Source organism: Columba livia, chromosome 1 (genome assembly GCF_036013475.1).
Source record: "Columba livia isolate bColLiv1 breed racing homer chromosome 1, bColLiv1.pat.W.v2, whole genome shotgun sequence".
NCBI classification, from domain to species: Eukaryota; Metazoa; Chordata; class Aves; order Columbiformes; family Columbidae; genus Columba; species Columba livia.
In genome coordinates this window covers 65,101,953-65,127,194 of record NC_088602.1, presented here as the reverse complement: position 1 = coordinate 65,127,194, position 25,242 = coordinate 65,101,953, and the positions used below count along the sequence as shown (strand labels likewise).

Sequence of the window (25,242 nt, the reverse complement as noted above, 5' to 3'; positions counted from 1 at the left end):
TTACTTTTTTCTTTCTGTGTCTTTTCTTCTTGATCATCTTTCGATTTGCCTTGGATGTTTACACTTGGTGGTACTTCATGAAGGAGATAAATGTGTATTCATTCATTTGGAGTAGGAGACTTTTCAGATATGTATTTGGAGAATGTGGGACATGGAGACGTTGGAGAAATTTGAAGAACTGCAATAAGCAACATGCCAGTGTGTTTTGCTAAAATGACTGTCCATAGTAGTGCTCTTATCAGGCTGTTCCAGCAACATGTTCTGAAGTTGTGTGGCTTCATCCACGCCTGCTTCACCTCTAGCTATGGCTAGGAACAAGACCCATGAAGCAGGAAGAAGGAGGAGTTAAATGCTCCTCCACCTTTTGCATTTCCCTGATTCTTTCATTCCTGCGTCCCCCAGAAACAGAGATCAGGTGAGGGTGCTGCCCCATGGGCTGGGCAGTGTCACAGCTGCCTCTTGCGGCAGATCCCCATATGCAGGGGAAGCCCTTGCAGCAAAGGGGCTGAGGTTTTCCCTTCTTTGCACAGCTTGAGCTGCACAAGGTGCGAGTTTGGCTGAGGGAAGTTCCTCTTCAGCATTAACATGGCTTTCACACAGCAGAACTCTGCTCTGATGTTGTAGAGAGCAGCTGTAGCTGGAGCCTCAAGAGGTTTCTTGTATTTCAGGAATATGAACACAAAATTGATTTGGGTGAAGGGTTGGGTCATAGTATTTCTGTCTGGGTTTAGTAGTTGGAGGCCTTGCCCCTGTTTATTTTGAGTTCTTATATAATGCAATGTACTAGTATCAAGGAATGGTCTTGGACTTGCCTCCTGTGTGTTTCCTAGCCAGCAAATCTGGCCAGCCTCTCTGATGATTTTGCATATGGGGTTTCAATGTTGTTTTCAGCATACACCCTCCCTAGTTGAGCGTAGACACAGAGACTGAAGACACACATATACTGTAGACATCCAGGCTCTGTTTGCTTTCTCAGGAAAAACTGATTTCACAGGGAATAATTTCTTTTCCCTTCCCAAATAGTGTGAAGTATGAAAACTATGTTTTGTAGTCATCTACACTGTACTTCGGGCAAGAGTCAGGCCTTTTTCTAAATAGTGATCTTCTTCATCAAGTATCACACATGGAAGCTGGTGGGCTTTGACCCATGTTGGAGCTTGCATTGCTGTCCATTTTCTGCAACTTTTGAAAACTTTAGACCAGCTCTATCTGTGCAGCTTACATTCTGCAAAGCTTTCTACTGGGAGAATTTATTGGAAACAAGCAAGTTCAGGGTTTTTTCTCTTCCTTTTGTTCTTCAGGATACGTAACAAAAAATTCTCCAGTGTTTCCATTTAATTGCTTCATGGCTGCTGTTTGTCAATTTGCCAGCAGGTTTCTGCTTAACTGCTGCCATTTGACGTTGCTGAAACACAAATGCAGAATGATTGAGTTGCCAACATATCATTAAGTCTTCTGTAAGGGGGGTTTTCAGCATATTAACACTTCAGGCTTTTACGTCAGTATTGATTGCTGAAATAGAAAAGAAACCTTTGGCAGCATTCAGCATCGTGCCAACGTGGATTTACTGGCAGGAAAAAGAAACTGGCCATTGCCATTGACTGTGACTTCATTCCTTCCTTCCTTCCTTTCTTTCTTACATTCTTTATTTCTATACACACCCACACAGAGCTCTGAAATTTAATACACATCATAGCTGAATTCCAGTTAACCTAACAATAAATCAACAGTGCAAATCAATTTCTTGATACAGTCAGATGCAGAAGCCATTTAATTTTGCAGCCGCCTGCGTTATGCCTGACTGGATCTCATCACAGATGAGAATGGGGGGTGTCCCTCAGAGCAGGAACACAGGTCAAGACCTGCCTTGGAGGGAGATAGTGGGGTGGTGGTCTCTGTTGTGCTCCTCACAGGGCATTCAGGCTGCTCTCATGTCCATCCCCAAATATGGGGGAGGCCGCAGCAAAGCCAGGCACTGTGGGGAGAGGAGCAGCACGATACTGCTGGCACCAGGCTGGGAAGGAGATTTTCCCTCCTGGGATGTGGTGTTGCAGAAGACCCCAACATGGGAACACAGCTGAGAAGGTGCTTTGGCTAAAGAGCAGGGCAAGAAGAGTCTGGTGAAGGGGAGCACCGTGGCTCTGTGGTGTCCACTGTCTGGTGCTGCAGTGTTGCCCAGGTGCAGGAGCAGCAGAAGAGGGGTGAAGAAGGGATAACTCAGCTGAAACAGGGACCAAGAGGGAGGTGTAAGCACTCCTGTAGTTGCTGGAGGGATATCTCTATGTGCTTATCACTGCCCTCCACCAAAACTGTAGCCTGCCTCTGCTTTTCTTTAGTCTGATCCCTTAGATGACACTTCGCAGCCTGTTTTAGGTTAGAAGATTTTGTAAGAAGAACCACCTGGTAATTTACCTGTGAGACCACATCTGGAATATTGTGTCCAGTTCTGGGCCCCTCAGTTCCAGAAGGACAGGGAACTGCTGGAGAGAGTCCAGCGTAGGGCAACCAAGATGATTAAGTGAGTGGAGCACCTCCCTTATGAAGAAAGGCTGAGGGAGCTGGGGCTCTTTAGTTTGGAGAAGAGGAGACTAAGGGGGGACCTCATTAATGTTTATAAATAATATAAAGGGTGAGGGCCATGAGGATGGAGCCAGGCTCTTCTCGGTGGCCAACAATGATAGGACAAGGGGTAATGGGGTCAAGCTGGAACACAAGAGGTTCCGCTTAAATTTGAGAAAAAACTTCTTCTCAGTGAGGGTGCCAGAGCACTGGAACAGGCTGCCCAGGGAGGTTGTGGAGTCTCCTTCTTTGGAGACATTCAAAACCCGCCTGGACATGTTCCTGTGCGACCTCACCTAGGCGTTCCTGCTCCAGCAGGGGGATTGGACTAGATGATCTTTTGAGGTCCCTTCCAATCCCAAACATACTGTGATACTGTGTGATACAATGAAGATGATGATGTCTGACTGAAATGCGGTTGCATGGAAGAAAAAGCTGAGGGGAAATAGCACAGGGCATGGGGCAGAGATTTTAAACAGAAAATCAGGAGGGCTCAGGGGGTTTGCTCTTGAGCCTGAGGTCAGTCCTGGACACTACCTTCCCCTTCGAATTGAAGGAGACAAGTGAAGAAAAGCAGGGTGATTAGGCCAGAATTGCACTCCATAAAGATTTGGCAAAGAAGGAGATAATCGTAGGATCACAGGAAGATTTCTAAGAATCACCTAACTGTTGATGAGGAGTGGCATTACAGCTAGTAAAGAGCAGCAGTGATCAATTTTTCTTCTATTTATTTCTGAAATATGTTTAATGCTCACTCCTTTTGGGTGTAGATAAGAGGAGCTTTCTGAATCTGATTTGCTTCCTGCTTATGGATTAAGCAAAAGTAGGATCAATAATGGGAAACTTCCCAAAATATGCTTCTTAGGGGCCAGGATTTATTAATATAATCTGACCACTGAAAGTCCACTGAAAGCTGGACCTTTTGGTCAGAAGATATCAGAAAGAAAGTTAAAGGGTTTATTTTGGATTTTTGAGGTAACTGTAATATTGAATTTCTCTCTTTGGTCGTTTGGAGCAGACACTTAGAGCTTTAGAACGGGAAAAGCAGATTTATTTGAAAAGAGTTAGAGGACCCTGTCATTTCTTTACCTCTGCCTGAGCCAAAGTAAATGCAAGCTTTAGCTGGGATGTTTAAATCAAAATGGGTACTTCTGGCCTTACAGAAAGGCTGGAACGTGCCTCAATTGCAGAAATTTTTCAGTAGCAGGGTGTCTTTTCCACTAAACAACGTGTTCGGTTTTTAAAAATGCCTCTACATATTTTTTAGTTGAAAAGCTGTTGCTCAGAATGACGAAAGCTGTAGCTGATAATTGACACATTTTATTTTGGAAGCACCTTCCCACTGACAGTTGTAGTTTAAATACCTTATGCACAGATCTCTGTGTAGGACACTCCCCAGTTAACATGGTCCATAACTAAAAGTCTTCGAAAGAGAATAGGAATACAAGCACCCAAACTGCAAATTCTCTGGGGTGCCACATCTTGGTCTCCAAATAAAACCGTGCCAGACTTCAGGTTAAAATTTTTGCCTTGCACTTTGTTTGTTTTGCCTGGAAGTCTGCACTTTTATCGGCTGAAGGTATAAACAGGCACCTGAATCATCTTCTAGCCAGTTCTATTAATTAGCAATAAAAGCCCAACATGTGTTGCATAAGAATTTTATTGATGATGTGTGAGACTGAATAAAATCCAGTTTCTTTTTCTGTAGCTCTGGGGTTTGTCGACATTTTACCCAGTAAAATGAGGCTTGGGAAGAGAAAGTGGTTAAAACGTAAAGAAAGTGATCTGACCTTGAATTGCTACAGAGATCTTGGGAATAGTAGGGCCCCGTCCAGGGCAAGCGATACAGAGCGTGCTTGCCAGGCGTGTGCCTGAATCAGCAGTGGTTCAGTGCACACCTGGCAGAAGTCTTACTCGGTGTTTGATAAATTGTCTTCTCCCAGCATGAGTTAAAGTAATGAATCTTTTGTTTCTAAATTACTACAAGGCTTACAAGTCTTTCAGCTTAATATTTTTTTTTTTCTAGTTTCACATACGTAATGCAATAGTAGTTTGATAGCATCATATGCTGAATCTTTCAAATCCTGGGGAGGGGGGGCAAAGCTTTAGTGCCAAGGCAAATAATCATCCTGGCAGAGAGAAGGAGATCAGTAGGGCGCTGCCACTGATTTGGCAGAGACTGATGCATGCTTTGTTAGCTGGCTGTTGCTTTTCTGTTTTCATGTTTTTTTTCTTTGTTACATATGGAGGTGCTTCCAAAATACCAGTCTTTAATTGGGTACCTTCGTTCAGATGCAGCAAAATCCAAAGAATATGGAGAAAAAAAGAGAGGAACTGTAAATTGGTGAGAAAACCGAGAGCTCAGGACACATCTGAATGAAATTAAATCCCTGTCCAGACAGCCCAGACAGTGCTCTGTAGAGCTGTGCCTGCTTGACTGCCTCCTTCCTTGTGTGCTGTAGGCAAGAAGATCTGTTGCACGGGCTTTCTAAGACCTGCACAGCTACTAAAGCCTTTCCTAACAAAATGAGTTAGAGTGTGAAGGTGCGCTCAAGAAACTTACTTTTTGCACAGCAAGGTATTTGCCTGCTGCAGCGACCATCTGGTACTCAGGAGCAGGCAGGGGACGCTGCCCGTGGAGGCAGCACAGACAATGGGCTGGTGCTTCTCCTTGTCCTGCCGAAAGATGCAGGTGTAAGAGCATAAAACATGCCAGACCAGAGCAGGTCCATTTAATGCACCCATCGGGATGAAAAAATACCTCTGCTTGTTGCTTTAACAAATACCATAAAAAGTCATCCCAGCATCTCCTTTTCTGGCTGGGGTGGGGAAATGGAGGGTTTCTGCTGGGCCACCCCACCATTTTCCTTGCAGAAAGCATCCAAGTGCTGTTCATATGCACAGGAATGTCATCCTGAAGTACAGACGTAAGGAACACCCAGGAGAATACCAGGGTCTTATATTAAACATTTACTTTTTCATCATCCTTGTAGGACACCCCATTGACAGTCAGTGTACAGAGTGGGGAAGAGACTACTCATAAACATATATATGCAACAGAAAACCATGTCATTTTTATAAATACATCTCTGAAAAAAAGAGTCTTATGAAAGGCTGACTTTACAGGACCCCTTTAACATTCTCTGTGGTATGTGCTACTACATATTTGTGCTGAGGCTTGCAAGCTGACTCATAGCTCAAGCTTAATAAAATTAAAAATGGCATACGACAATACAGCAATGCCCTGTTTCTCCCCCAGTATAGGTTAAAGAGCTATTATGGGGCCAAAGCTGCAGACAGTTATGTCCAACACAGTTTCTCCCTGCTCTGTGGGATTCAGCAAGAAGGGGAGCAAGTACCCAAGGAAGGCAAGGGCTGTATAAATTGATTCCACCAAAAAATAGCCTGTGCAGTTGCAGCCTCGGTGAGATAATCTTGCACCAGACCAAAGTAAACTCTGGGAAGAATTCTTCACAGTCAGGTAGTTTCCATCAAACACGTTTCTCTTTTCTATCACACCAAACTATTAATTTTTTAGGCCTTTTTTTCTCTTGTGCTGTGATTTTTTTTCTAAAGTTTGTTTCTTTCTTTTAATGAGAGTGAAAGCCTCAGATCTCTTTTTTACTTCTAAAATAAAGATTTGAGGCATTCTGCCTGTTCTGCTTTTCCACAGGGACATTAATTCATAAGCAACAAAGAATATTATAACTGTTTACAGTAGCCCTCAGTGAGCAGCGTGAGACTTGGGGATTTTGAAAGAAGCGAGAGTATTTGATTACAAAATCAAAAGCTAAACTAAAAGTTCCAAACTCAAAAATATTTGGAGTTGCTCAAACAAACACAATGAAAAATTTTCAACTTGCCAACCAAGCTTGTTTTGTTTTGTTTATCTTCTGAGCGTCAGAAACCAAAGCAACCCTGAAGGTCAAAATGTCTAATTTTTTACCTTTAGACTTGTCAGGTTTTACTTTTTAAACACAAAGTGCTGCTTACATAGGGCATTTTGCAAATTAACAGATACTACGTCATAGTGTATGAGGTTCTGCGGGTTTCAACTGGGCTTCTAGAGAACTGCAGTGCTTCCTCTGACATAGCACACCTTCTCCGTCTTCCCATCACACGCACCTTAATTTTCCACTGAGACCCAGGGTATAGTATTACATAGCAGCCATTGCAGCCATTGGGGTAATTTGGTCATAGATGACCCATTTACTTCTAGCTGCAAGTGGCTTTTAAAATGACATCAGTTCTGTCTGGAGTTTACTTAAAGGTGTTGCGTATTTTGTTTTCCCAGAGTGTTTCTCAGCTTCCCTATGGCAAAGCTCTCTACACGTATGAGGGAAAAGAGCCCGGTGACCTCAAGTTTAACAAGGGGGACATCATCATACTGCGGCGGAAGGTGGACGAGAACTGGTACCACGGGGAGCTCAATGGGAACCACGGCTTCTTCCCCGCCAGCTACATCCAGTGTATCAAGCCCCTCCCGCAAGCTCCACCTCAGGGCAAAGCACTTTATGACTTTGAAATAAAGGATAAGGATCAAGACAAGGACTGCCTGACCTTCACCAAGGTAGGGGAAGAGGTTTTTCTCTTTGAAAGTTTGGAAAGCTGTTCCGGTAGGGAGTGATGGGGTGTGTGAGGTGCTGGCAGCTGAGCCTGGAGTACAGTGGTGCTGGGACCGGTGGGACATCTGCCTGGCCTCCCCAGTCAGCTCTGCCCAGGAACCCCCTGCACTCCATTTATTTCTTTCAACTGGTTTCTTGTGTGAGAAAATTGAAGCACTTGAGCTCAGGCAGCCTAGTGGGGACAGGCTGACAGGGCTGAGTTTACTTTATTAAGTGGGATGTCCCCTCACGTAACGTGCTGAAAAACATTGACTTCTCCCAACTTGTACATCCTCCTCCCTGCAGAGGCAGAGCCTTCTCGGTGGCCCTGTGATGTCCTCTGGACCAGCCATGCTGCAGGATGGGGTGGACATAAAGCTTCCCCTGGGGGCAAGTCCTGTGTTAGCATCATTGGGAAATTGCTCCTCTTTTGTCTAAAGGAGAAGCCAGTGAGATAGGTCCTGCCATGAACAGCAAGGTTGGTGTAAAGCCAGTGAAACTCAACAAGTACAACTGGCTACGCACTTTCTGAGAAAATTTTTCTGTCTAAAAAGCACACATTTCATCTGCATTGAAATGTTCTGCAAGGACGACTCAATTTCAGAAAAAAATCTAATGGAAATGTGTCTTTTAACGTTCCTCATTGAATCAGATGTTCCAGCATTTTAAAATGCCATTCAGCTTCAAAATATATGTTGCAACATACCATATACCAATTAGCAGTTGAAATACACTATCATTATATATCACAGTATTTCCTATTTTAAGAACATAAAGACATTAAAAAGCAGACATTTAAAAAAAATCTTTGTTTTCTTAAAACCAAAATGTTTCATAAATTCCATTTGGAATGAGAGAAAACTGAGATATTGTAATTTCCTTTGGATTTAAAATGTCATGTTTTCTTCTTCTCCCCCACCTCCCCACCTGCTTTCTGTCTCCCCCGCCCTAGCAATTTTTGTTGACCTTAGATGGGCTTCACAGATATCAAGAAACTCACAGTAAAATAAAGCATATCCCCTAATGTTAATTTATGGCACTGAATGCCATGGAGAACCTGTTCATTGTCATTTTCTGTTTTATTTCAGCTGTCTGTGTTTGTTATAGTATCGCATAAAGTAATAACAGTTATGCTGGAAATGAATATGAAGTAGATGACAAAAATATCCTTCACTAGGATTTTACTGACCTCCTCTTTTGAGGCTACTTATTATAGCTGAATGAATTATTTGCAGCATATAATTTTCTTGCTGAATGTGACATCTTTTTCACTCGTACAATGTTTCTCAGCAGAACGCAATTTCCTAGAATGTATACTTTCTCATATTTATTTAACGAAAGATTTGTAAGCGCTTTTGCTCCATAGCAAGCAAAGTGTTTGATTGCACACAGTGCAAACCCTGCGAGTCTCCAGCCTCCCTGGAGCTGTGAATCTCTGCAAGAAAGTGGGCTGCTTAGTGAGAAGCAGCAGCTATGCACTGACAGAAAGCTAGCCAGAAGTTACCTTTGAGATCCTATCAGTAAATATATATTTTGCTGGTGCGTTGTTTTCCTCGCTGCTTGCCCAGAGTTACAAAGGTGACTTCTCTGAGAAGGAAGCTTCCTTGCCTGCTTATTCATTGCTTGCTTGATCTCAGAAGCTTAATAGGTATGGCAGTCAGTTGTGGTCTTTTTTGTTAGAGCACATCCTTTCCTAGGCACTTTTGTATTTGATATATTCACTGCCATATATTAGTATACCTCCCGTACAACAACTGTCTTTGTGTACTGATATTTCTCATTTTCTTGGCTGTCCAATGTCATTCTCACGTGGAGCATTTCTTTCTGCTGTACAGCTTTACTCTCAATCCCTCAATTTTCCTTTTTTTTTCACCCCTCGTGTTACTGTCTGCATTCTTTTATCCCTGATGACTGTGTTTTCCTCAAGGGGGTTTGGTTTCTCTTCTACCGCTATTTTCTTCTTAAGCTCCTTCCACTACATGCACTGTCACCTTGTAACTGTTTTTATGTCTTGCCTATTGTTCTCCCTGACAGTGAATAATCTATTTTTCATCTCGGGACTTTACTGTCATGTTTTCATCGGTTTTCTCGGCACTAATTTTAGCTGTCACCTGTGCTGATGAAGGTTCCTGTTTAGCCCAGATTTTAGATCATCTGCTGATGCAGTAAATTCCTCTGCAACAGAGTCATGAGCACTGTGTTGCTGTAGATGTGATTTGTCACTCAGAGCAGTATTCATCATTTGAATGTCTCTTTGCATCTGAAGATGCTGGATCCGATCTCAATTTCTTTTATGCTGTTTATTCTTCTGAGGTAGAGGGGTTGAACTGGCATACAGTTTATACAAATTAGTATAACCTATTTGTGTCCTGCAACTCATTTAATGCTATCAGACACTCATAATTGGACTGTACTTATATAATAAAGAAGAGTTTTCCTCTGAAGAGAAACTACGAGAACTCAAACACAGGGATCGTCTGCACTGTGATATTTTGTTGCTCTTTTGCTAGACTTTGTTTTTCCCCCTCCCCTTTGTTACAATGCAGTCAGAATATCTGTCAGTGCAGTGAAAGAAAACAAAGCAAGGATATTTGAGGTTTCCTCTCACTAGTTTTTGTTTGTTGTTTTGGTTTGGTTTGGTTTGTTTTTTTCAAAATTAAAATGTCCCCTTGTTCCAGAGGTGGATTGCAAGGAAATAAAATCTGGCTTATGCTAAGATCAATGAGCGGTGCTGCACAGGGCTTCTTCCATTTACCCATTTGCACCTCCTGTACAAACAATGCTCTGCAGATAAAAGGCCAAAGATAAAATAAATATAATAATTTTGTATGTGTAAGTATAAAACTGAAAGGGACAGAGAAACTTCTGTCTTGGGTATCCAGTGCAACAAAGCGAGCTCCAACCTGTCATTCTGTTACACCATGTGGACTGCTCCCTCTAACTCCTCCTCCCAAAGCACCCCTATGGGAAGGCACAGGGTCCCACCACTGTTCCCTCCTCTGCAGTGACTACAAGATGAAACATTAACTTAACATATTTTTCGTCAGTGTTTCACAGTGATCAGCCAAATCAGCCGGTTAGCAGTTGTTTTGCTCTCTATAACAATGGTTTCCAGGCTTGAATCAGCACTGCACCAGTGTAACTTCAGGAGCTTCAGAAGTGCTACTCCTGATGTTCACTAGTGTGGCTGCAATCAGTATGTGGCCTACAGAGTTTCATTGTGTGCCCTTGGGATATACTCATTTAACTTGGTGTTCTAGTGTCTCCTTATGTGATATCCCGGTATGATTGCTGTGCTGTCTCTGTTTTAAAAAATAGCCCATCCTCCCTTGGGCTACATGCTCTCCGGTATAAGCCATGCACAAGAGGGCTCTGCTCTTAGATATAGCAGTGCAAATCTGGAGTAATTGCATTATTATCTGTTTGTGTAGTTTCTCCAGCCCTAGACTGAGTCCAAATTTGACCTACAATTTTGTTTTTCGGTGTTGGACCACCCTTTGCATGCCTGAGTTCATGTGGCCCTTGAAGGCTGAGTCTCAAACCTGCCAAGGTAGCATCAACTGTTCTCCATGCTTTATTACTCATCACGTTTTTAATAGCATCAGCTATTTCCTTCATTTTCCAACACTTTCATTCCCAGCCCGCAGCAGTCTTTAACAAGTGTTGTGCCAGTCTTGGAGACACCACATCCAGTACTGGTTCCTGGCTGCAGCGCAACATTCCAGCCTCTTAGCACTCCATTCCAGCAGCAGTTTCTGTGCACAGAGGGACCATCTCGGTGGCTGCCAGAGGTTGGGATGCTCACAGCAGCTGGCAAGTGTCATCGGTGGGTGCACCAAGCACTGCACAATGCCATCCTGCCATGGCAGAGATCTCCCCAGTGCTCTAGATGGGGTTGTTATCTCAGCAGAATTGCAGGTGCATCTGCTTTGTATTGCTGCGTTAATGGCCATTAATAACAACAGTAAAAATCAGGCTGTAAATCATGACTGTTATTGTGCTGTTTTCTCAGCAAAAGGGTTCATTTCTACGTCAATCAGATTGCTTTGTAAGTGATTTATCTTTGACTTTCTTTCTGATAATGGTTATAAACTGGAACCGCATCTCCCACGTGCCTGTTGCAAGGCTGCCCGGTTCTGAAGAACAGAGAGAGACTTCCGCAAGTAGGAAAGAGCAAATAATTAGTGACTTTAGCAATAGACACACAAAGAGCACAAGGTATCTTTGTTGAACTACAGTGGATACCATCGGCTTTTGAAATGAGATTTGAGGTTTGGATTCCTTTATGCTGCCTGGAAATCAATTTAGTACATGTGAAACAGTGAAGTTCAGAAAGTTGAAGTGGTGTGCCAAGAGATCTGTGGCTCTTTACTATTCATGATCCTTTTGGGAACCTTTCTAGGAATTTATAAGTAGCACAGCTATCCAACTAATTTAAGGTACTAAAATAGTTCATGCTGAAGCTTTCACCAGTCCAGTGCATAGAATGATGTTGTGGGCTGCAAATTCAAAAAAACTTTCTATTAATAAAGAATTTCAAGAGATGTTTCAGGATTTGCTTTAATTCCTGGAGATTTTCAACATGCTTCTGAAAACTAATTCTGTAATGGAAAGCATTCTCAAGGATTTGCACTTTGCTCTCCCAGAAAGATACACATTTTTAATGTCAGCATATCTCAGACTGTGCAGCTGTCTGATTTTCTCATATACGACCACATTCAGCAGCCAGACTTGGCAGACCCAAACTGAGGTCAGTCTATGGAAGTGCTTCCAGATTCCATAGGTCTGTAGAAAGTAAAGTTAGAATGGATCTTCAAATGTCACTTGTTCCCTGCCCCATCCTTGGGCAGGATCGAGTAAGGATAAACCTTTCTTGCCAGGTGCCTGTCCAGCGTGCTCTGCAGTTGGAGATTGCATGGTGCCTCTAAGAAAATCTTGGCAAGTGCTTCTGGGGTTTTACAGCTTAAAAATTTCTCTTCATTTCTTATTGTTCATGTGCATATATATGCAAATATATGTATATATACACACATACACTTATATATACACACCTACACTTATACATGCATACACACATGTATGCACATACATAAGATTGTATATGCATACATAAAAATATGGTGAAAGTGTAGACCCATCCCACTCCGGGTTTTTAAGAAGTCTTTTAAGAAAATAGCTGAACAAATATAGAAAATAGGAACACTCGTAGCAGTTTCTTGAAGCAACGCAATCTTTTATTTTCCTCACTTACCCCCTTTACCTAGATTCTAAATTTATGATAATCAGTCTTTTGTAAGAGCATATGGAAACTTTGCAGAGTTGTATTGCTGTCAGCTCTTTACACAGATCAAAAATGGTCCGTGCAGACAGGGCTTTGGAAGGGAATGCTATCTGTTTCTTCAGGAAATTAAATGCACAAATTCTTTTTGCATCCTTCCAGCTGTAATAAATAGCTGAAGGTCTCAGTCTGTGGCTGTTTCTCTGAGCTTTCCCCTAATGGATCATTCAGATGAATAATTCAGATGAAACATTTAAACTATTTCCAAGAGCACATGTTCAAAATGCACATGTACAAAAACTGCAAAGTACCTCATATCACATCCCTGTTCTGGTCATTTTCTATCAACGTAAATCCATGGTCAGAACATCCTGGGTCAGGAATTTGTGGGGTTTTTTCTATATGAGAAGTATCTGCAAAAAAACAGCTTCCCTTGCCTGATCAGTTAACGTGGATAGCTTGTTACTTGGAGGGTGATAGACCATATGTAGGTCTTATTTTCCTAGAGTGAGTGGTGGAAATAAAGTGAGAATGGCTGGGAACTCACTGAATCACACAGAATCACAGAATGTTAGGGATTGGAAGGGACCTCGAAAGGAACACCTAGATGAGGTTATACAGGAAGGCGTCCAGGCAGATCTTGAATGCCTCCAGTCTCAGTTTTCTGGAGGATGATGTTTTCTTCTTTGTTATACATCTGTGCAGAGGAACGGACAAAGACTGGGCGCCATGAGGGAATGGATGTTGTCAGCAAACTTCCCTTCACAGCTTCTCTCAGCCCGTTCCTGTCCTCAGGCCATAGGAGATCTGGGCATCCAGGCGGTGCCCCGCAGAGAGAGGTGCCTTCTGCAGCCTTTGTAGCTCTGCTGGCTCAAGGCTGGGTTTGGTGTGACAGCCCCAGCAGATGGAAGTGGTGGCAGAAATGCAATGACAAGTTGGGCATCTCATACTGGGAAAACTCAGGGCTTGGTTCTACTCACTCGAGCTTTTGTGGTGACTGTTATGTTCTAGGTTTTAACTTTATCAAGAGCAACTTTGAGCAATATGGATATTAGCTGCACTTTTCTTAATCTCCTGGTTTAAAATCACAAAAAAAGTTCATCATCAGCTGAAATCTAAGATCCTTTAGATTAAATATAATATTAAAATGCCATTGGTTTTAGAACACAAACTTGTATCTATACTGAAGCTGATCTAGCAGTTGGGTGCAACTTTTTTATTATGTTATCATTGTATTTTTACCTGCTTTGCACTTTTCCCTCCTAATTTTTTTTTTTTTTTAAAAAGGAAAACTGACATTCAGTGCATCAGCAGTGCAGGATGGTTGCTGAGCACCTCCTGCTATACCTTATGCTTCTTGTTGGAAGTGTTTTGAGAACTACCTGTGCTCTACTGGTGCTTCCCTTTGAATTGTCTTCTGGAGCAGCCAAACACCATAATGGCCTCTCAGATGGACAGGGGCAGCTCTGTGCTAGAAGGTTTTCACCTTTGGGTTAGAGGTGGCCTCCTGGGTCAAACATTCCCCCTGTCCCTGCAATGAAGCCAGGGGTTACTTATTCTTACCTGCTGTGACCAGACCCTTGGAGCTGCTGGCAGCCAGCATCAGCTGCATAGGTCTGCAAAGTTCTTCAGTGCACTCTGGATGGGATGCCTGGGATGGGCTGCTGGGCCAAGGATGCTGCTGCACCAGGACTCGGAACATTTTTACCTGGCTTATGGCCTCCTCTGTGTGCTCTCCCTGAGCTGTCATGTGGATAACTAAAAACTGTCATTGTTCTACTGACAAAAATCTGATTTTGCATTTTGTGTATCTCTGATTTTAGGATGAAATTTTGACGGTCATCAGGAGGGTAGATGACAACTGGGCAGAAGGAATGCTGGGTGACAAGATTGGCATTTTTCCTATCCTCTATGTTGAGGTAAGTTCATAACAGGTGGTGGTGGTTGTTGTTCTGGATATCTTGCAGGTGTTTTTTGTGCCCACAAAGGCAGGATAGCCTTTAGAGTTATTAAGTGAGAACAAATAATACAAGAATAACTGAAAATGGAATTTTTTTTGGTTGCAGACCCCTAAGGCACTGTGAGGATACATTCAATTCAGTTTAAAGTGGCCAGCAAAATATATGCCCTGAAGTACAGTTGAAGGCTTTCCATGTAGCATTTCTGGTGTAATCTCCACGATATGTAGGGAAAATAGGGGAGGATGATTTCCAGGTGGGGCATCTTGCATGCACCTGAGGAGAGGTGGGTGCTGCTGTCAGGTGGGGAGCAGTGGTGCAGGCTCAGCCATGCCCGGAAAGCACAGACCTTCGGAGGGGGGCTCCCGCCCCAGCAGGAGCTTGGGCAGTTCCACCCATGTGCCCAGGGTCCCTCATCCGCTGTGCACTGCACCCACCCTTGCCCTGAGGACTTTCCTGCAGTCAGTTCTGTGGAAGGTTTATTTCAGAGTGAATGCGGAGTCTCCACATCCTCCAAGAAGACCAGTTGTGCCACCTCTTCCCACTGCTGCCTGCCTTCTTGCTGGTGTCAGTCCAGCTGGATGCCACTCAGGAGAAGAGCAGCAGCCAGCAGTGGTGGCCCATGGTGGCCCCACTGGAAAAACTCTGTTGTCCAGATGCCAGGTGGTGCCTTCAAGGAGCTTTCCTCCTTTGTGGGTGAACTAGAGGTGCAAAGAACCAACAGGCATCACATGCATAAGTATTTTTTCAAGGTGCTGCCACTCTGCATCTCGTACTCAAAGCGGTATCACCCTGACTGTGCTCCCAGGCGTAGACTGGTGCCGCTCTCTGGAGTGAAGCGTCTCTCGTGCCCACAGTGTAGCCCACCCTATTGTGTGTGGCTCTGATGCCTGCCTTCCAAATTACTTCTCCAGATTTCTTAGTTAATGATTTGAGACAAAATAGAGCTAATTAGTGCCTGACTACCTAATTATTAACTCCGACAATGACCAATTTGGAATAAACCATCATTAATATATATTGCGTTCCCACAGTTGACAAGAACAATAATATTAAAACCAGAATGTGTAGGAGCCATTATTGGGAAAACAGCTGCCTCAAATAAGTTAATGACTAGTTTTCTTCTATTCTGAACACGTAAGACATTTTCAGTTTGTTGTGCTTAAATAAGAAAGCTGGGTTTCTTCCAGATTTCATCCTTTGTCCTTTCTCTTTCTTGTTGCGGGGGAGTGAGGTGTTACTGTCCTGAACTTTGCTGCAGAAAGAGCGAACTGGGGAACTCTGCGCAGCCAGCCGCTGTTGCAACCCACCACCTTTCCCCAGCTCTAGTTTCACCTGCATGCTGTAAGTGCTTGCACTGCCTGCACACTATACAGCACCCTCATCCCTCTCCAGCCCCTAGGTATCTGTTCTCCTTAATTACTGCTCTCACAGGGTGAGGGGCTCGAAGCCTCAGGGGAACATCCCGTTGGGAACATGTGCAATGATGTCTCACTGAAGTTCTCCAGGCACTAGCACGTCCAGGGTGGCCGTAGAGGCGCAGGAGATAGCACTGTGCAGAGTCAGAACAGCAGTGCTGGAAGTTTCTAAAGAGATGCAAACAGCCAGCTAGCCAGCACCAGGGGATAAGAACGTATGGAGAAATGTGTGTGTGCACATACATAGACACATGCATATATAAAATAAATACAACTATATACACTTATGCATATATTTGCATATATACACACATGCATATCTTTTATCTGTCTAAATTTGAAATCTGGAGGCTTGAAAGGCCTTTTCAAATGAGATACTTGGGTCGCACAGGCATCATATTTGTGCCATGGTTTGTAAAGCCAAAGGGAAATGATCCTCCAGACAGAAACATCAGCCATCTATTTCATCCATGTCCTAGTGGATGGAGACCTTGTTCTGAATATGAGATGAGCTTATGCAACTATTGGAGTTATACAATCATACTGCTGTTGTCAGCTTCAGATGTTACTTTACATTAAAAATTAAAAGGAATCACCAGGCCAAATCCCAAAGAAGTTTTGAAAATCTAAATGCCAATGTTTATAAAATAAATCCATTAAACAAGTAGCACTTGGATCTAAAAACTCTCCTTCAGTGTGTCCAAGTCCATTAAGTGGTTTTCAGAATCTTGGCAAAATGTGCAGAATAAGCAAAGCTTAACTCTCAAAGTAGCCTTGCACTTGTGTGAGCTGATCAATTGAAGTGTGTGGGATTTTGCATGGCATCCAAAGGCCTGCACTCCAGATAGAGCAAATTCCAGCCCGGAACCCCTCTCTAATGGCATATTCTAGTGTCCTTAGCTGCTCCCACAGCCCAGACAAGAGCTCTTACCCTCACTAACAGCAGCCGGAGTATTAGAAAACAAGCTGGTCACCTCAAGGATCTTAGAGCTGATCATGCCAGAGCTACAGCAGGGGATATAATCCTTGTTGTGGCCCCACTTTTGTGAGACTTCATCCTGGCAATATACTACCACACCTTTCCCACAGATGCTTGTAAGAAAGGCTTTTGTAAGTGCTCTGTTACAAAGCGCTTTCACATATATTCCACCGGAGGGTGGGAAAGAGGGGTGTACCACAACTCTGTTGAGGCCACCAGTGAATTCCTCATCAGGAACCCCACTGGCCTCCCAGCACTTTGGCTCATCTGGCCCATGTAAAAGCCTGAGGCATCTTTCTGGGCTCCCCAGGCAGTGCTACAGGCTTGGGGAAGAGCGGCTGGAAAGCTGCCTGTCAGAGAGGGATCTGGGGGTGTTGATTGACAGCCAGTTGAACATGAGCCAGCAGTGTGCCCGGGTGGCCAGAAAAGACCAACAGCATCCTGGCTTGTATCAGGAATAGTGTGGCCAGCAGGACTAAATAAGTGATTGTGCCACTGTATTCAGCACTGGTGAGGCTGCACCTTGAATCCTGTGTTCAGTTTTTGGCTCCTCATCATAAGAAACACACTGAGGTGCTGGAGCGAGTTCAGAGAAGGGCAACGAAGCTGGTGAGGGGTCTGGAGCACAAGTCTGATGAGGAGCAGCTGAGGGAACTGGGGCTGTTTAGCCTGGAGAAAAGGAGGCTGAGGGGAGACCTTATCGCTCTCTGCAACCACCTGAAAGGAGGTTGTAGCATGAAGGGGGTTGGTCTCTTCTCCCAAGTAACAGGTGACAGGATGAGAGGAAATGGCCTCAAGTTATGCTAGGGAAGGTTTAGATTGGATATTAGGAAAAATTTTTTCCCAGAAAGGGTTGTCAGGCATTGGAGTCACCATCCCTGGAGGTGTTTAAAAGGCATTTAGACGGGTTTTTAGACATGGTTTAGTGGCAGTGGCACAAAAAGCTCTCCGAAGACATCAATATATATCTGCTCCCTGCAGTGTTCTAGAATGTCTGTATCTCAGCATTACGTGTGGTTGTCTGTAGAGCCATATAAGTGTGACGTGGCCTGGATTTTATGCTTTATTCCCTACAAGTGTCCAGTGAGGGTGCTTGTATGCCTGCTGTGTCTGACAGCTCTCTGCAGAGAGGCTTTTTGCTGCCTCTGTAGTGTCATCTCTCTCCCAACCTCAGAGAAGCAACAATCTTATAAGGAATAAATATTTGCAGCTCACAATGGTGACTTTTACAGAATGAGTCACACACAATATGTTCTGTCAGGGAGCGGTCGCACTTTTTGTTTGTTTGTTTTTTTCTTATTTTGTTGCTGCCCTTCGTCTCCAGTAGAAGTCATTTTGGCTGATAATTTATGTTTTAATTTGTCTACAGAAAAACACAACATAATCAAACTGATTCTCAAGGTGCCTTCTCTCCTGAAATAAACATCTTGTTAATAATCCGTATGGTTTGAAGTTGTATTCTTGCTGGGAGGAGTTTTGGACCTACAGGGAATTCAAAGTCCTAACTAAATTTATTTTACTGTCTTCAAGCTCGCTCCTTCATTCTTAATAACTGCTGTTATTATCTCTGTTTGGGAGTTGTAAGTGTGCTGTTATCTGTAAAATAGAGAAGAATGAAGAATAAAGTGTGTCCCAATAGATTTAAGCATCTGGGAATGAATTTGGGGGCAATGGTGTGCCAAGTATTTGGAAGGTTGCATCCTGCTCAGATAGGCAGGAACTGGAAATTCAAAAAAGCTGAGCTGTTAGACCAAAATTTCTGACAACAGACCCCAGTGCAAAGAAGTATTGACTGAGATCAAGAAGCCTTACGACTCAGTGGTAGAGCAAGACAATTATGTTGAGCACTACTGTGACTGTAATATCAGCAAATTACAATTGGTGAAGTGCCAGCCCATTGTTATAATGTTTTATGGCAGCAGGAGCACTGAAAGCTGTGATTAAGTGATATTAGGACTTCTAAAATTCTTTCTACAGAGCAGTGAAGCAAGGTAATGGGGATCTTCTCCTGTTCTTCGCAGTCAAAAAAAAAAAAATAAAAAAAGAAAAAGATGGAAAGAAGATCTAGCAGAAAAAGGGAGGAGAATGGGCAGAGCTGATGGTTTCAGCGCTCCGCAGCATAGAACCACAAGACTCCCTGGAGACGCCAGGGGAAAAAAAAGAATTCTTGCAACTCAGTGTTTGAAAGGAGTTCATCCAAAACAAAACAAAATTCCAAAGCCAAGTGCACTTATTAAAGAAAACCATGATTTTTCATTCCAGAATTAGCTTTGCAGAGCAAAACACCACATTTAATGATTTTGTGCTGCACCACTGGATCTACCCACCAGTCATCCTAAAACAGCTTAACCCATACAGAGCAATCTGAGCACATTTGCCAGGATCCCAGCTGTGGTCATTGAATGGTGTGTCAGAGACCCATCTTCCCAGCAGAATTTGCCCTTAACTGTGCAACCGTGTATTTTACTGAGTGTAACCTTCGGTTAACCTGCAGATGCATGAAAATGGCTGAGAGTTCGGTGTATGTGTGTGTCTGTGTGTTCAGTTAATCTGAAGACTTGGAGGTTTCCAATAGGGGATGCAGGGAACTGCTGTGAAGAGAGCAGTCTTTCCCATAGCCCAGCCTATAGACCTGCTTGGCTTTGGGATTCTTCCGGGCAGTGTGGCCACCAGTCTGGTATTCAGTCTGGATAGCAGATTTGGGTTGGGTTGGGTTGGGTTGTTTTTTTCCGGTTGGTTGGTTGTGATTTTTTGGTTTGTTTGGTTTGGTTTTCTTTTGTTTAGGGTTTGGTTGGTTGTTGGGGGGATATCTTATTTTCTTTCTTCCTCTTTCTTTCTTTCTTTCTTTCTTACTTGCTCGCTTGCTTACTTGCTTTCTTGCTTTCATTTACTGTGGGTTTTTTGTTTGGTTGGCTTGGTTTTATTGTTTTTGTGTTGGGTTGGTGTTTTGGTTTTTGGTTTTGTTTTTTCTCTATCTACAGGCTACCAGCTTAGCTGTTTCTGAATATCCTGGTGTCCCCAGAGGCAGCCATCACAGACATATTCTTGAAAACTCGGATGTGTGCATCTGTGCATTCATAGCTCTAATAGACATTTTGACCATTTTCAATAACAACAACAAATAATTGTTGCCCTATCCACTTCTTAGCTGTGTTTTCTCACTTCTCAATCTGTTTGGTACCTCCCTTGAGCTGCAGGACGGATGGACTTCTATGGGACTCTCATAATTCAACCTTAATATCTGACCCATCATTTATGTATGTGTGGTCTTTGCAGCAGCACACTCTGCACCTTTCAGAGTAGCCTTTATGAAATCCTTCCAAAAAAAAAGGAGCGTTAGACAATAATAAGATAGTAACGTTTGTTTGGTGCCCTTTCCAAAAAGCACATACGATCTCTGTTTTTACGGACTGTCAAAATGGTTCGTTTTAGCTGTGCCAGAATCATTTAATGCTAATCAAAAAGGAGGCTTTTGAAAGGTGGGTAGAAGGAAATGAATGCAGATGATTTTAGAAAAGCTGACTTACTAAATCTCAGAGGAGTGAATTCATCCCAGTAGTAAGTAGGTGTAACACTAATGAGTTAAGAATTATACCCATTAACATCAGAATTGATTTTTTTCTGTTCTCTCTCCTTTTGTGTGTCAGATAAAAATGGAATAAGAACCTTGTAAAGCTGACAATAATCTAAGTTCTACGAGGTTACGAGGTGCTTAGCTAATTTCTGTTGAAAAGCTTTATTGATATGCATTTTCCAACTTTGTAATTACATTGTTTTAAGACTTTCATTCCTGAACCTTCATAGTTTCTAAAAAGTTGATCCTACTCATTTTTCTCTTGCATAGAATATGGTAGAACATTCCAAGATACTTTTTGGGATCAGATTTCTACGTGAATGGAGTACAAAATGCAGTTCCCATGTTTCACATTCAAACTAAAATATGCAGAATTAGCGTTGCAGGCTGCAAGAGGGACCTCAGTAAGAACACCTACTTCTACTTTCACATCAATCCATGAGTAAAACTTATTGATTTAAAGTGCTGTTACACACATACAAAGTAAAATAATTTAAAGGACTTCAAATAACTATGATGTGAGTCAGGAAAACTAAGAGTATTAGCAATCAGAAAAGAAAAGAAGATTGAATATACAGTGTAGAATAATATAGAATAATATAATATAGAATTATATGTGTAAATTACATATATACTCATTCTTTTTCAACTGAGACCCATCTTTTCTGAATAACAGCTCAATTTCTTATTTTCCCTTTTGCTTATATAAATAAAGAACCTTTTGCTCTGATTCAGTTTCCTATGTAAAATGTAAATTAGCATGACTTTAGGTAAAAATCTTCTGTTAAAAATTTTTGAGTAATTTCTTTTAAGTTTTCTGTTAATTTCTAGCATCCTTCATGAGGCTTTCACTCATGCAGAGTCTATAAGACTTTCCTCCATCTTCAGGATACAAAATCGAGCTGCATTGTCACCTTTTGACTTTGATGCCGGGTTTCCCCCCACATTAGATTAGCAGAGCTCCTCAACTCGGTAGACCTTTTTTAACCACTCACACCCCTCGGGCTATGTCTGGACAAGTCATTGCACGATTGCTTTCTGGTTTCTGCATCGGAAAACACGTTCCTCCAAAGTTCATCTCGGGTGGGTGCCACAGAGGGGAAGCCTACATAGAGAGATAGGTGGGAGTGCTGTCACATTTGAGTCATCCTCCAGCCCAGACAGTCATGAGACCTGTGGTGAGCCGCAGTGAGACCCAGCACATAAATTTAGACATAACTGTAAGTTGTGAAAATTTGCCTTTTGGGAACTGACAGTTTTAGTTACAGGTCTTCTCTTGCTTGCCCTCCTGCCTGCTTTAACAGGAATGAACTCATAATTAAGTTATTTGGGTTTATGTGTTATGACCGATCTTTCTATTAATCAAAACCACATTCAAATTGTTATCACCTCTTACTCTTTCAGGGACTGTTAAACGAGAAATTGGCCAGCTGTCACATTCAGGAATACTTTCTCCACCCACCCCCATGATGAGTAACATCTGAATTTCCTAGATTTTATTTTGTAAAAATAACTCTCTGAGGGTATTTATAGAAGGTTTCCAGCTCAGCCAACTTAAGCACACAACCTTGGCAAATGAGACCATTTCATGAGTCTTTCAAAAACATATTGATTATTTTCATATATGCATGGGACATTTTTGAAGCACTGCCTCCTGGGTGCCAAAAGATTGAAGTACAAGTTAGGTACATAGGTAAGACGGACTGACTTTTGCTCTTGGCCTGTTAAGAAGGCTTTGATCTCTAGCCACAGTTCACTCAAGGACTTCCAGCACTTCCTCTGCAAAATCCCACTTGTCATCCTTCCCAGTGCAAACTGTCCAGGGTCTCGCCTGCTGCGTTTTGTGTGTGCTGCTCTGCCCTGTGCTATTGGCACCCAGTGCTGCCACCAGCCCTTCCCTTTGCCTCCAGCTCTCCTGAGTTATGCTTGTGCTTGAGTACGTGTTTTCTGGTCCTGGGTAGAATTCTGTCTCTTTCCTGTTATTTCTGCGCTGTTTTCATTTCTGCCTCAAATTTGATGTTCTTCTGTTATGGCTCCAGTGTTGTTTTTTGTTATAAAACAAGCACTAGGGATGACTCCCAACTTCCCTGAACAGAGAGAACAAAACTTCTTGACAAACTGTTGTGTCCTACTCGACGTTTTCCTTCATTTTAGTGTTTTCTTTCTCTTTACTGTCCTTTCATCCATTTTTCCACTCCCTCTTTTACACTTCTAAATTTTATGTTGGATGGTGAGACGTCTGCTGAAGTGCAGTCATATTGGCGAGTCACACCAAGAAGCAGGACCAGCAACAGAACAGCACTTTTGCCTCCAGTAGCATTTTTAAACTGGGAGATACTCTTCCAAATCCTTTGTGAAACCATATGGGTCTCTGGGAACGGTTCATCTGACCAAGAGCAGGCAGATCTCTACATCTGAGCTAATTGTCTGGATTCCCCTTTACAGTTGACAGAGAAAAACAGGTGTTCACAGGGAGAGAAATAGGCATTGCTGCTTAATGGAGACATCTCAGATGAGCCTACTTATAGAAGAGCTTGTTTCTCTCCATCAGTTAGGAGGGGAAGGCAGGGCTGCCCCTCCAGTGGGAGGGGGAACTGCTCCTCTTCTTCTGTGGTTGCTCAGGCTGTGAGTCTGTGCTCTGCATGCTGTCAAAGGGTGAGCCCACAGTGCTCGTTGCTCGTAACACCTGCCATTTTGCCAGCAAAGAGTATTTACATTGAAGTCAGTTCCTTGATCCTATAAGCAATAATTATCAATTTCCAAAAGTACCTGTCTGTCATATACCTATCACTGTTTGTTCTGCTTTTACTAGGGAATCTTTAAACTTCTGCGTCTTTCAGAAGCAACAAGGTGCCCTGAATTAATAAGCTTTTGACAGCGCTGAGACACATGGACAGCAAATCTTGGGGAGGTGTAGGTTTAGCCTTCACTATCTATTGCTTCCTTATTCTGCTCCTGGGATAGCTGAGGTCTGCCACGGGTGTTAAGGATATCTCTTCCACACACAAAAAAGGTAGATGTTCATGCAGCCTTGCAATGTTTCAAGTGGAAACATACCTCAGGCAAAGCATCACTCCATTTGGCCTTGTATCTATTCAGAAGGACCAACTAAATAGTTAGCACATTACTTAGGGCTACCATTTAGCTCTGCAATTGGCAGCAAATGTTTTGAACTTCCCAGCGATGCTCAGCATCCTCATAACACACAACCATTGCAGTGAAACGTCTCAGCAACAGCACAGGTTTCCAGGGACTAGAAATTAGCATTCCCCATTGAACATACCTGCTATCCTGGGGCCCTGGGGAGGCTCTAGAGCACATCATCAGTAATCGGCTCTCTCTAGAGGAGGCACAAGAACAGGGCTTTTGTCTTTTCCAGCCATTGATCACCTCTGACAGCTTCTAAAGATTGCTTCAGCAGTGCTGAATTCCTGGGATCTTTTTCCTTTTGAAAAGAAAGTAGCTTTCAGTCTCACTTACCTAGAGCTAATGCATGAATATATATTAAGAAGGTATATGTCAACAGTTACATGATTTTTCTAGCAGTTAATTAAAAATAAAATCCTAGAGAATTTCATTACTTCTCACACAGGCATTCTTCCTTTTTTTTTCCTACTTAGTGTATGTTGCACGTCTTAATTATGTTCCTTCCTGGAGAGGTTTCCTGGTGCCATAAAACTCTCAGAGTGGAGATATTCAATCCCAATACAGCACAGAGGGAGGGTGTAAGAATTTTGGGAGATACCTCTGCCAAACTGGTTGTCTTCTCTGCACCTTTGTTGTTGGCCACAGGCTCCAAGCAGAGGGCAAAATCTTTTCATCTGCCAGCCATGGCACTGGTGCTGGGAGTGCCAAAGAAAAGTGAGTCCGGTATTAAAATCCCAGCCTGCGAAAGGACCTGCAGGAGGTGGAAGTGCACATTACCCTTTGCTGTGCCTGTGGTGGGTGGGATGACTTCCATCAGAGGGACAGGACGCGTAGTTGATATCAGTGACACTGTAAATGGCTTGCAAGGGGTTGGCTGTTATATCCCCCTCTGGTCTCTGTTTTCAGAAGACAGCATGTGACATAAATATTATTCTGCCATGGTGAAGAGTCACAAAATGGGGTTAAGTTTGATCCTTTAAGCTTTCAAAGAGTAGTAGTTTCAAGAATAATAGCTTCCTGAAAGGATGAAGCTATGAAATGGTTTTACCTCTTTTCTACTTATTGTGACAGCTTCTGGAAGGGTCAAACTGTCTTTATTCTAGGCACAAAGAGACCCTGGAGTGCATGCATGTGCTGAATGCATGTTTCAAACAACAAAAAATAACATGTGAAGTTGATTTTTAGTCTAAAAATGTCATTAGCTATGCCAAACCAGATGTTTGACTTAAGTGTCCAATTCCCTAGCATTTAGTTAGGTGTTGGAGTTGAACATTGAGAAAACCAAGTTCAAAAGACTAGAGGAGGAATCAGTACAAGCAAATTAAAAACAAAAATCAGAAACAGAGGGGGATAGTTAAAATTAATTTGGGGATCTCTATCTTTTCCAGATTTTCTCTAGAATACACAGGATTCTTAGAAACTCACTTCTTTGTGTTTAGTCTACCTTGTAGAAGAAAATAAATACAAGTTCCTCATTTTGCTTACTTTCTTTTCAAAGTAGATCAACCATTGTTTATTTTTTGTTCTGCTGTGCCATTTTCGGGTGTGATTCTGACAAGAACAAGGACTGATGCCAAAGGGATTGTCCTGCTTCTGCCCCATCTGTGGTAACACTTTCCTCCTGCCTTCCCTGTTCCAGGACTACCAGACATGTGGCTGCATGCTGAGATGGATCAAGGAACTCACCCTGTTGAAGGATACTAATTTGTCATTGCTCTTTCACCT

At 42.8% G+C, this 25,242-nt stretch overlaps 1 protein-coding gene across 2 annotated transcripts in view; it reads left to right on the top strand.

The window, feature by feature from the left end:
* Nucleotides 1-25,242, top strand: part of SH3RF3 (SH3 domain containing ring finger 3) — a 257,517-nt gene that overhangs the window by 154,569 nt on the left and 77,706 nt on the right. For both annotated transcript variants that reach the window (XM_065059761.1, XM_065059769.1), the window contains exons 2-3: nucleotides 6,854-7,129; nucleotides 14,265-14,360. In XM_065059761.1, the coding sequence (XP_064915833.1) occupies nucleotides 6,854-7,129; nucleotides 14,265-14,360 (372 nt within the window). The remainder of the gene's footprint in view (nucleotides 1-6,853; nucleotides 7,130-14,264; nucleotides 14,361-25,242) is intronic.